The 12,886-nt window shown below is 43.7% G+C and overlaps 1 protein-coding gene across 1 annotated transcript in view; it reads right to left on the bottom strand.

Annotated features, from left to right (window-relative positions):
• Positions 1-12,886, bottom strand: part of BAZ2B (bromodomain adjacent to zinc finger domain 2B) — a 156,663-nt gene that overhangs the window by 23,792 nt on the left and 119,985 nt on the right. The window contains exons 24-26 of the mRNA XM_025199968.1: positions 11,495-11,738; positions 8,609-8,671; positions 3,626-3,770 (exon numbers count right to left, since the gene is read on the bottom strand). Coding sequence (XP_025055753.1) covers positions 3,626-3,770; positions 8,609-8,671; positions 11,495-11,738 — 452 coding nt within the window. The remainder of the gene's footprint in view (positions 1-3,625; positions 3,771-8,608; positions 8,672-11,494; positions 11,739-12,886) is intronic.

Here is a 12,886-nt window from a genome sequence, read left to right as displayed (position 1 = left end):
CTTTCGTAGTTTTGTTCTTGGAAAAACACTAGTGGCTACAGAATTATTAACAAGTCACACATTTGTACCAATAAAGTGTATATTCTTTATGTTTATATAAAAGCTGTTTCCCCAAATTCACACTCATCTAGCCAGGGACTGAGAGGGAGGAGGGAGGGAAAGAAATCTTAGCTTATAGATCAGATGTCTCCCAAAGATGAATCAGGACATTTTCTGCTTTTTTATAATTAAAGACATTAAAGCAGACTGGACATGAGCATTTATGTCAGCTTAAATTTACTGCACAGTAAACAGGAATAGGTCAGCATCTACATGCGCAGGCATTAAAGCGCATTAATACTGTGCTTGGACTCACTTGGACCTAAAGTTAGTCCCAAGTCAGTCCACACACAGTGTTACTTCATAGTACAGCATCTACATGTGCATTACTGCACGGTACCTAATTGGGCGTAAATTTGATACCTGCATGATGAAGGTATCAAATTTACACGCAAATTGCCATAAGTTGCCATATTTACTGCACAGTACAGGTGTGCATGTGTAGACATGCTCACACTGCACAGTAATTTTGGTTACTGAGCAGTAAATGCGCACACGTAGACTCATCCACTGTGAATTTTAGTTCCAGAGGCTGGTTGCTTTTACTTTTTAATCTTCATCTAAAATGAGCTAAAATAAGCGATATGAGCTAGGGATGGACAGATAAACAAATTAAAATACAAAATCAATGTGCTTAGCACCCAGGTCAGTCTTCAATATCTTTTAGACTAAGAGGTTTATCTTTTATAAATGGGGTAAAAGTCATTGTGGCTTTCTTCTCTACCATTCTCCCTTTAATTGTCTGCCTTTTTTTTTTTTTTTTTTTTTGCTTTTTTTTTTTTTTTTTTTTTAGCCTTTATTAGTATGTGTCAATATCCATTAGTAAGAATCTTCCATAAGAAAAGAATGAAAGGGAAATGTGGCAGAGAAGGGGGAGGAGGGAGGAGGCAGGTACTTGGCATGGAAGCCATTTGTTTGCTTAGTTTCTGCATCAGTTAGTGCAGCTGCACAATTACAGATAAGTAGGGGTCCTGTTTATAGTCTGTGGCTGGTAACACCTGCAGAGGTTGTTTGCACATTTTTCAAAACCAGAATTATTTCAACAGGGGAAAAAAAAACACAAAAGCATGGGAAAATTAACTGCCTTAATTTTGTATTGTTCTTTTTGAATTTTTAAGGTGTCCACCACTGGTACTGAGTTTGGTACCAAAACTTGGATTTTTCTAAATGAAAAAGCTTCTTAAGAAGGAAGGATTTATGATAATTGGGCAGATGGCTCATTGGTCAATACCTCATGTTTCAAATACCTAGACACAGAAATCAAAGGTTCCAATCTCAGATGTTCAGCTTGCCAACATGGATTAACTTGACTATTATGCAAGTTACTGAACAGGAGAAAATGGGTTCTAGGGAAAAAAAGGGAGCAAACTTCTTACATGAGACCTCTGGGTTTTCTGCAGGGAGTTTAACCATCCTTCAACAGTACTTATAGCAGGGACACTTGCATACAGCCAGCAGGCTGGATCCATGTCAGGGAGCCTCTATCTGGCCCACTGGGCAACATGAAGTTGGAATGCATGGGTGGGGGAAGTGGCCTGTCACAGAATCAGGGGCCTTGGGTACTGCTGGATGTTATGTTTGGCAGCAGGAGAGTGAGTGAAGGATGATACAGCCTCAGTTCCCCTCAAACAGCTTGGCCCATCATCAATGCTGTAGCCCTAGCTTCCTGGATGCCAATCCTGCCACTGCCCCATGCAGATGCTGCCATGTGCCCTGTGCTGGAGCTGAAGCTGCCACCACACCATGGAGCATGGGGTGGCAGTAGCAGCTCTGGCACAGGGCATGTGGCAGGAGCTGGAGCTGCTGCTGCATACCCTATGCTGGAGCTGGAGCAGCTGCCACATGGTCTGGGCTAGAACCACTCAAGATCCAGCCTAGAGCCTATACTGAGGCTTTCCCCACTCATACATTTGTCCCGGTAAACTTCACCAGAGAAGTAAATGTGTTAGTTTCTCAAGCATTTGAAGATCCTATAGGCCCATGGTGGCCAAACTGCAGCTCTCCAGAAATTGGCCTAAGCCCTGCCCACTTCTCCTGGGACTACCAGCTCAGGTGCCCAGGGTGGGGGCTTCAGCCATGCCACTTACCCTGGGGTGTGCTCCCTGCAGGGAAAACCAGAGCAGCTCAGCACTGTGGTGGGAGGGGAGGAGGGAGGGTCACTTCTACTCTGGGTCACTCAGCCCCCCACTCCCTTCCTCCTTCCCCAGTCTCCTGCTCTTGAACTTCTGTGGAAGATCGGAAGTGGCTCACAAGGTGAGTAATTCTGGCCACCCCTGCTATAGGCTACAACACCCTTATACCACAGCATTTTTTATAAATTTAAGTCATTTTGGAAACTGGGAAATGAAATAAATGCACAACAGTTCCTAACATCTAATCTCATGCAACTTTTAGTATCTATTTATGTGCAAAAAATTCTTAATATACCGCATAATACAATGATGGAATGAATGGATATTTAGAAGAATGTGCCTTCAGAAAATATATAAAAGTATGCTGCTTCTGGGATCAGGAGTAGATTTAGGCTAGGCTTTGTTGTTCAGATGTGAGTCAGGTTTAACTTGGTACCAAAGTCTTTGAGGATGTTTTTATTAGATCTTTCCATGGATTGACCTCTCCATGGAATCTTGTGAGTTCAGTTATTCTTGGGAGACTTTTTGCCATGTTAGGCTGAACTCTTAGGAAATTAATAATTTCTTGCTGCATCCAAATCAGAACTGGAAAATGTATCTGTTCTAGAACCAAAAGCATAGGATTAGGTCCGTCTATGGAAAATCTATTGGGAATTGCTGAAAATTCAAATAGAACTGGATGTGAGATTCTGGATTGGTTTATCTTGAAAAAAAAAAAAAGTGTGATTATAGTCAGTATGTACCCATGACAAAGAGCAAAGACTATTTTCGTTTTAATGAAATTGACTTCAAAGCCCCCTCAGTTGGAATGCAGTGTGTAAAAAAGAACATAAAACTACACTGTAGATTAGAAAATAAAGTATTGTTTTAGCAGAGAATTAGGAAGGCATTATTTTATGGCAAAACAATTGTGTTCAATTTTATTTCACACACACACACAAACACAGAAACATTTGTATATATAAAATCTGTAAGCATATAATAAGTTGAAATATTTGCATAAACACTGAAATAAATGAAAATGGTTAAAAAGAAGTGCTTTTTCATGAATTTTATAGTCAGTCTAAACATTGTCACAGGAAATGGAGACAAATAGATCAGAAAGATGAAAAAGAACCTGAATATTAAGATTAAAAATATAACTCAGGGACCTCACTAGCTACATCAAAAATTATCTTGAAACCTTCTGTTTCAAGAGGTAAATTAACAGATTGAGCAATAGAAATAAATTTATCTTAGCCTCATCAAATAACACTGTACAAATAGATAGATCTGTTGTGGAGTTTTTATCCTTCTGAAAATACAGGCCATTACTAGAAATGCAGATAGGTTAAATTAACCTGTGCTAAACTCTGGTATGGCCATTTCTAGAATTACTGTTTCATGTTTCTTACCTTCACCACTTTCCATGCCCTCCACAAAAATACCCCCACACTGGGGTAGAATCCAATATCGACGTCTATAACGATCCTGACCAAACATCATTGAACGTAAAGAGTGAGAAGCTTCAAACAATTTTTTTCTGTACTGGCTTTGCTGCTGTATAGAAAAAAGGGCATTATAATTCAGTGGGGGAAAAAAATCAATTGTTACCATTTAAAACATCTCTTCAATGCTAGACAAAAACAACGGTTCATGAACCATCTGAGCATGCTGTTTTTGGGACATTCCACTCCTTTTGCTAGCCTGATTATTTTATTTAAAGAGCAAAATTGGCTTTAAATAATCAATTCAAGTATTCCTAGATTCATCTTATATGTATCAGCTTTACTTGAAGGATGAATTCTGAAGTGACATGTTCCACCTTTTACTACCAACTTTCATTGAACAACAGCCTCAATGATTTTATTGTACAAGAAAAGCTCAAATCCTATCAATTATGCAATACAGCAAATGGCATATGGAGGGCTGAAGCTAGCCAGAGCAGTGAGACATATTGTAGCTCCTGATGAGACTCTAATGAGATATTTCAATTGGTTCACAAAGCAATCAGTTCAGAAATATCTGCAGATAGAGCCTGTCTTCAAACATAAAGAGGTCTCTGGGAGGGGGGCAGTCTAACACAAATATCAGTTAGTTTACCCACTCCTTACTCCACTAAACTAGCACTTTTGGAAGCAGTGTATCATCCTGAATTGCCAGTTTATTGCAGCTGGCACCAGGAAAAAAGTAGCAGCAAAGCTAGGCAGGATGAATTTGCTAATAAACAGATGTAAGCTTTTTGATAAAAGCAGCAGAGTCCAAATACAGCAGAATCTTCAGCATTCTATTTTCCATATCTACCAATCAACTTTTTTTCTTTTTATCCTACTTGATTACTTAATTCCATCAGACAGGTGGAAGGTTGGAACCTGATTAACTATAAGTAAACGCACCAGAGAAATGCTAGGGGCTAGGGACAGAAGTTACACATAAACCGATTTAAGCGATCAGAAACTGGTTTAAGCCTGTAACAGAACATAAGTTCAGTGCACATAAACCAGTTTCAAAATGGCCAAAACTGGTTTAAGACAAACTGGCTGAATGTAGTATCAGACTTAACTGATTTGGGTCAAACCGGTTTATGCAACTTCTGTCCCAGACCCCTTCCTGATTTAAGTTAAGCCAGAGTCCTCCAGCATCCCAACATGCTCTCTGAGCTGGGCTGCGCTCCCTGCTCCGGAGAACAGGGCTGGCCCTGTCCCTCTGCCTGAGCAGTGGTGGGGACGTGGTGAGACACCAGCTGGCATGGTCCCATTAAGACAAAGTGAGCAGGAAGGGGGTTAATTCTTCTTTCCTTCCCCCAACACAGCTGGGCTCTGTCTGTCTGTCAAGGAGTGGCAGAGACTGAGGCGGTGGCGGGGGCTGGCAGTCCCCAGCTGTGGGGCAGAAGGGATAGAGGCAGGGACAGATTATGACATGTTGGGGTCTTAAGCTAGGGGTTCCCAACCTTTCTATGCTGCGGCCCAGCAAACTGCGGACCAGAAGCAGCAGCAGCCCGGAAAACTGCGGACCACCACGCAGAGCCCCGCAGCTGGAATTTCTGGCCAGAACACAAGTAAAAATACTTCCACTCCCTGGGCAGGAGGGCAGATCCAAACCTCAACCATGGCTGCCATGGGTCCTGTGGGAGGAGTTGGCCCCTCTGCCTGGCTCTGCAGGGCCGTGGTTTGCCAGTCCGCAGTCACTTCTGGTCCGGCAGCCAACCCTTCGCAGCCCGGGGTATGGTTTAGACGCCCCTCATAATGTGAGGCCCTAAGCTGAAGCTTACTTAGCTTATGCCTAAATCTGGCAAAGGTGGAGGGAGCAATTAACCCCCTCCCTGCCCCTTTCACCTGTAACAGGGCCATGGCGAGACAGCATCTGGCCACATCCTGCCACTGGAGCAGCGAGTGGATGGGGAGGGGCAGCAACCTTTGTCAGGGTACCCAGAAGGGGGTTTAGTCCCCACTCCCTTCCCTGTCCCACCAGCAGGGACTGCAGCCATTCTGACACGGCCCCATTAAGGCTAAGTGGGCAGGGAGGGGATTAATTCCCCCCCTCCCAGTGGGGGACTGCAGCTCGGGTGGAGCAGCCCCCGGCCTCTCTGTTCCCTGCAGGGTGGGGAGGGGAGCTGTGCAGGGCTGCCCAGCCCCATAAGGGACTCTCCCCACTGCTCCTCCCCACCCTGTGCGTGGGGAGGGGAGCTCTGTTCGATGCTGTGGGGGGAACTCTTCCTCCCTCCTCCTCTTTCTCCACCACTGTGGGGTGGGGAGGGGGACTGTGCAGCGCTGCCCAGCCTGGGCACAGGAAGTGACTGTTACTGAGCCACAGCCACCAGGGATGGCCCCCCCCTGTGGCCCAGGTCAGCTTCACTGAGGCAGCCATATAATGGGGCCAGGCTGGGCCGTAGGAGTGGGGCCATCTGTAGTGGTTGCAGCTCACTGATGGGGAGGCTGAACCCTGTCAGTGAGCGTAGGCGGGCCTCATAAGAGCATGCACAGGCAGTGGCTGGCCAGGCAGCAGGCTACCCAGATCGCCTTGGAGGCATTGCAGAGGCTTGTGGGTCTGCAGCAAGCCCCTGCAGCAGGCTGCTGGGTTCCAGGCCTACTGGCACCTCTGAGCCACCCCAGGTAGCCCACTGCTCGGCCAGTTGCTGCCCACATGCACCAGGCCAGGCTGCACTCACTGACAGGGCTCAGCCCCTGTCACTCAGCCACAGATACTGTGGATGGCCCTGCCCCTGCAGCTGTCTCCGCCAGGACTCAGCAGGGCCGGCCCAGGCTGTGGGTGCGGGGCCATCCCTGGCAGCTGTGGCTCAGTGACAGTCACTCCCTGTACCCAGACTGAGCCAGGCTAGGCAGCGCCGCACAGAGCTCTCAGTCCCCACCCTGTGGTGGCCGGGGGAGGAGGAGGATGGGGGAAAGTCCCCCTCCAGCACTGAACAGAGCCCCCTCCCCACTCTGTGGAGCTGCTGGGGCAGTCAGAGCTCTTCCCTCCTCCTCCTCTGCCACAGGGGTCTGGCCACACTCCCTCTTGCCCCACCCTCTGAACCCTGTAGGCCAAGGTAGGGGTTTAAACCCCTCCTCAGTCTTACACAGGCCTAAAAGTGCCTGGCTATGCCCCCTCCCCCTTCAGCTCAGCTTCCCAGTGAAAGGGAAGGGAGGGCTGCTCTAGCCCCCTGGGCTTCTGGCTTGAGCCACTGCAGGCATATGCCTGCATTTCCAGAATGAAAAGGGAAAGTCTATCCACTTGCAAACTGGTTCAGTCTTTGCAGGTTAGATTAATTGATTGAAAGACTGAATCAATTCAGGCTTCTTGAATGTTTGTCCCTAGCCGGGGGGATGATCATTTGGAAAGAAATAAAGTTAGGAAATCAAGCAAGTACTTGGAGAATAGGAGGAAAGGTAGTATCTCAAAGAATAAGGTGCCTTTGTGAAAGAAACTCATTCCTAGACACAGACACGGGAGAAAGACAGACTTATTCTATCATTGTTACTGACACATGCTATAGGAGATAAACAATGAGATGCACAATCAATACCAGTAACCTACAACATAAAAAACGATTATATCCCTAGCTATACCATAGCTTAAAAATTCTTCTTTGCAAATATTGTTAACCATCAGAGTTTAAGTTCTTTCTGTAACAACTTCTTTTAACTGCAACTGAATATTTAAGTAAGTACTTTTTGTTGGGCTGTAGGATACATTTTTATTATTTATTTTTAGTATAAGAGCCAAGTTTTTAAAAATGTTAATCACCACTTTCCCAAAATCAACAAACTGCAGGCATAACAGTAAGACACCAAATTTTTAACATTTTTTTTTCTATTGAACTATATTTGTGTGGAAATTAGGGCTGTCAGTTAATCAGTTATCGTACGTGATTAACGCAAAAACAAATTAACACATTAATTTTTTTAATCGCATTAATTGCGCACATTGTTTTGACTAGCAGAGTGGACCAACTCTGGACTAGTGGGAACCTGTGAACACAGCCCCACCCCAGCCCACCCTGTGCCTGCTCCAGACTCACCTGCCCACACTGAGCAGCAGAAGATGCTACTCAGCACAGGGAAAAAATGGCCCCTCTCCCTGACCAATGCGGGGCTGTTTTTCCTGCAGCTGCCCAGAGACCTTGTCTGGGTTGCCCTGCAGTTCTTCTCTTCTGCCATCACCACCAACTCCAGGCCACCCAGTGGGGCAGTGGTGGCACTGCAGAGGAGCTGCAGGGCAGCCTGGGCATGGACTCAGGGTGGCCGTAGCAAGAAGGCCCAACAGCGGTGAGAGGGAGAAGCCGTTTTTCCTCCACGCAGCAGCTTCTTCCTGGCCACTGCCAATGCTCAGTGTGGTCAACTGGAGTTTGGAGCCGCCATGGGGCGGGCCGGGTCAGGGCTGTTCAGACAGGTTCTGGTTGGTCTGCTCCAGCCAGGGCAAGTCCAGAGCAGGCATGGGACAGGATGGGGTTGGGGCAGGGACTATGTGCTGTTTGTGGTGGCAGGGAGTTAACACAGGGTGCATGGGCTCTGGGCTGTTGTGGTGGGGTGCTGACTATTGTTTAACTGTGCAATTAAAATTGTGATTAAATTGCAGCTATTTTTAATCTTAAAATTAATTGTAATTCATTTTTTTTAATAATTATCCAGCCCTAGTGGAAATATCAACAGCAGTTCTGCAGGTCTCCTTTGAGTCTAAAACCTTACTATACCAGATCCTCAACCTCAGTTTAAATTCCCAATGTTCTAAGTGACCCAGCCACTTAGGACAAACACCAATACCAGTTGGTTAAATGTTTGCCCTCGTGCCCTTTATCTGAATGTGGATCACCAAGGCAACTATTTACATTCTAGTTCACAGCACTGAATGAGCAAATTTCTTTAAAAATAATAAAGCTAAAATTGATGGAAATCTCTCACCTTAGTCAGTTTTTCAATCTGTTTCTCTAGCTCTTCAACACTTGCTGTTTGGTCCCCATCATCCTACAACCAAGAAATACATTATGATAGTATATTTCAGGACATCAGGCTTGTGTAACTTACCACTTATACAGTAGAATGATTTGTGTAATGAAAGTAGTATCAAACCTGTGAGGCAAATTCTACACTAGGCCACATGGATGCAACTCCAATGGACTAAGTGTGTGCATCCATCTGAGGGCAGAAGATAGAAATCTACAGGAAGTATGCTTGGCTACGTGAAATATAACAGAAGAATAATTCTTTACTTCCTTTAATGCATAATGAAGTCAGAGGCCTATGAGCATTTTTGTGTTCTGAGCATCAGCCATCATTCTTGCAACCTCTCTAAACTAGTACCCAGTCTGGTGCCTCACCTGCCTACTCTTAGTTATGCTACTGAATAAAGTAGCCATGAAGTCCCACACATATGCATGCAGGGAGAGTGGCTGGCCAACTGACTTTGTTGAAAATGCCCTTTTACTGGAACAAGTAATTCAATTTTCAGGTTAATACTTAAAACTATGTAATCTAGTCATTTAGATTTGAAAAAGTTTGGTGTTCTTTTAAAGTTCACTTTTAAATATTTTACCCCCATTAAATAATGGAGTCTGTCAGAATCTGATTGATTAGTCTTTGGAAAATGAGAGCTTGACTCGTGTCTACAGTCACAAGAAACTGCAAAGTCACTTTAAATGATAAATCTGGTATGAGAAATACCAGTTCTCCTCTTATTGATTCTTAAAGAGCATTTCTAGGATTAAAATTTATAGCTTTCTAATTCTGCTTGATGAAATTACAGCTAAATATAAGGATAATTTCCAGAATGAGATTTCTAATTTAGTTCCATGAGCCCTCTGAGAACTATAGTAAAGTTTCAAAAGAGGGCTATCAGATTCCAGGGAGGTCTTAATTACTCCTTGCCCCAAAGTAGAAAACAGTAGTCTCTGTCATGCAATTCTCTGTGTGAAACTATGTACATATACACGACTAATTAAAAAGCAAAACTGAAATCGCAGTTGAATTCAGGAGTTTATATAATGGTGCCTCAATAACTATGCCAAGGAGGTTGTGGGGAAGTGGCCATTATGCACAGAAATAAGTTTTCACTAATCTGTAAAATAATTGTTTCCCCCTTGTGTGAAGTTCTGCTTGTACTTCTTGGCTCAACAAAGGCATTCCAGGAGGCAGCATTCGGAAACACCACACATACCCTGGTCTGCAATGGAATGTGTTATCCCAGAAAGGGACAGCACACAGATCTTTACCAAACTAGGAAGTAATAAGCTTTTTCCACAAAAGATTAAAAAAAAAAAAAAAGAACAGTTTTTTTTTTAATTCTATTTTCAGGATTAGATTTTTTTAAAGGTTCATTCTTTTTGCTTATGGAGCCACTAATGTACAAAAATTTTTAGATAGTATATCTTCAATTCAAGGGCAGGATGATTAAATCCCAATTCTATGCAAATAAAATCCAGAAATGTAGCAAGGAGGCCTGTTCTCTAAACTAAAGTTTAGTTTCTGTTTAAAAAGTTTAGTTTGCATATAAAGCATTAACCACCCCCAAAAAACCCCTGCAAAGTACTGTAGGTGAAGGAATATTTCCACTTTTAGTTTGGTAAACTGACACACAGAAATGAAGTGATTTGTTGGAGGCCAAACAGCAACTTAGTGTAAAAGCCAGTACTAGATTTTAATATTTCTTGCATCTTTTCCCTGGCTTTATCCATTAGACCAGGGGTAGGTAGTCCTTGGCACGGATGCCAGAGCATGGCACACACAGGCATGTTGCTTGACATGCATGCCTTGGGATAGACAGCGGGGAAGAAGCCAAGGCTATGATGCCACAATAAGGATCAGGTCCCTCGCAACTCTCCTGCTGTCTGCCCCTGGCACACCAACGTCTTACAAGTTGAGATTGTGGGTGTTTTTGGCACTCTGCCCAAAAACGTTGGCAACCCCTGCATTAGACCATGTTGATGGACTTGTGTGGCTTAAGAGAGTCTGTGGGATTCCTATAAAAGGTTATTTGACTGTAACAAAGGCAGCTCAGTTTAATAAGCCAATAAAAAGTTTTAATGACCCGCTTTCTCCTTTATTAAAATTTAAGGGAAGGCAATCAAGTAGACAGAGTAAAATAGGAAAAGACCCTTCTTTTATTCACACCAGCCTGGAGAATTTGTGAAGACTTAAGTTCTACTGTCACACCTTACACCTCAATTTTACAGTAGCTATTATTTCCTATTCATGGTAATTCTATTATTAAGTTAAAATTATCCTGCTAATTAACACAACTTTTTCACTCTCCACTTTGTGAAAGCTACTTTCTTATTTATTGGCTAAAAACCTTTGGCTTTCTAGGTCTAATATAATCTTTTTTCCTCCTAGAAGAGTGTACATCAGACAGTAGGAAGGTAGTCTTGCGAGAATTGGGAAAATAATGACTAAGCCAAAGCAAATGAACCAAAAAAGGCAAGGATACCTGTCTACTTTAGCTAAAGAATAAAGAAAAATAGTGCCTGGCGGGCAATCTTAAAAAAAGAAAAGAAAAGGAAGTGGCACATTCACTTCTCACACAACATTAGCAGTTAGGTGTACAAACATGATTCACAATATAAACCCAGAGATTTCAAATAGAAATCCATAGTATTAAAAGCATTCTGAGCTGTTATGGTCCTTCTTATAGTTCTTTGCAACAGAAAAATTGTTCTATTATTTTTCTGTCATCAAAAAATGAGTAAAAACTAAGCTGGTATTTTCTGATAGGTGCATCACATCTAAAAAGGTTGAGAACAACTAGTTTAAACTTAAAGGAATCTGAAAGTTATCTGATAAATTATTATCCACCTCATCTTCACAGACTTCAGTCTTCTTTCCCTTTTTTTCATCTTTATCCTCTTCATCCTCCTCATCCTCATCTGCTTGATCATCACTATCATCATCGTCGTCATCATCATAATCACTGTCTCCTCCCTTCCGTCTCCGTTTGCGGCCTGGCGTGGGTGTTTCCAATGAATGCTGTTCTTCTCCTATATCACCTCCTACTACAGCATCTCTTTTGCCAGTTTTCTTAGCATGAATGATTCTAAGCCTTTAAACATGATAAGCAAATGAAAGTATTGACTGTTGTTACAGGTTACACATATTCTTATCTGTATCATTGCAACATACACTGCTCATTTAGGTCTCAAATTTACTTCTGTCTTGCCGCAATCTTCTGTTGTCTCATTGTTTATTGCCACTGACTAACACATGAAAAATTCAGGCTATAGAGAATTTCATATAGTATTCTGGCCTTTTAAAACATCTTCAGTTCTGCCTGCAAGGTGAATTTTATTGAACAACACTGAACTCCTGTATAAAAGACATGCAGGACAAGAGTAATTTTAAACAGCCAGTCCTATAAGCTAGAGAGCAAGACTCCGCTTCAGTTTCTCTCCTCTTGTAAGTTCTCCTTTATTTTATACACGTGTTTGAAGAGCCCACTCAGAAACATGCGTCTGGGAGAAATGAGAGCTGCTACAATGAAACAGACAAAGAAAATAGCTTTACAAGTACTAATGTTAACACTGATAGGGTGATGATAAACTTGACCTTTGATTCTGTAATTTAAAGTAAGAACCTACCTAAGAGTATTTATTCTACTTTTTAGATTAGTCATTGTGCTGAAGTTAATCTTTTCACATTCTAGGCACAACTTTCTCTCTCTCTGAGGACTGTTAACTGGCTAAACAAGGGGTGCTCAACCTCCAGACCGTGGGCCAAATGCAGCTTGAAGAGCCATTGGATCTAGCCTGTGGGGCACCCCACAAGCCAAGAAATTTGGTGGCAGGGGAGCAGTGACCACTAACATGGCCACACTCCCTCCTGCAAAATATCCAAACCCCAAGCCCCATGTACCTGGTCCAAGCCAGGCTTTGCCCCCTTCCCCCTGTGGGGCCAGGTGAGGCTGAGCCACACCACCTTTCCCCCTACAAAAGAAAACAGTAGTCTCTGGGGCCGAACCAAACCCCCTTTCCCCCATGCCCCTTCCTCCCCCTGCAGGGCTGGGCCATACCTTTTCCCCCCCATGAGGCTGGGCCATGCCTCCTCCTCCCCTGTGGGGCCAGGTCAGGGTGGGCCCCTCCCCATTTTTCTCCACTGGGCTGGGCTGGAGCTGGCCATGCCCCCTAACCTCCACAGAGTCATGTCCCCTTCACCTCCCTGACTGGATCACACTGCTACCCACCCCCACTTCTG

This window comes from Alligator sinensis, unplaced genomic scaffold, assembly GCF_000455745.1.
Source record: "Alligator sinensis unplaced genomic scaffold, ASM45574v1 scaffold389_1, whole genome shotgun sequence".
Classification (NCBI taxonomy): Eukaryota; Metazoa; Chordata; order Crocodylia; family Alligatoridae; genus Alligator; species Alligator sinensis.
This window is presented reverse-complemented; position numbering and strand designations above follow the sequence as displayed.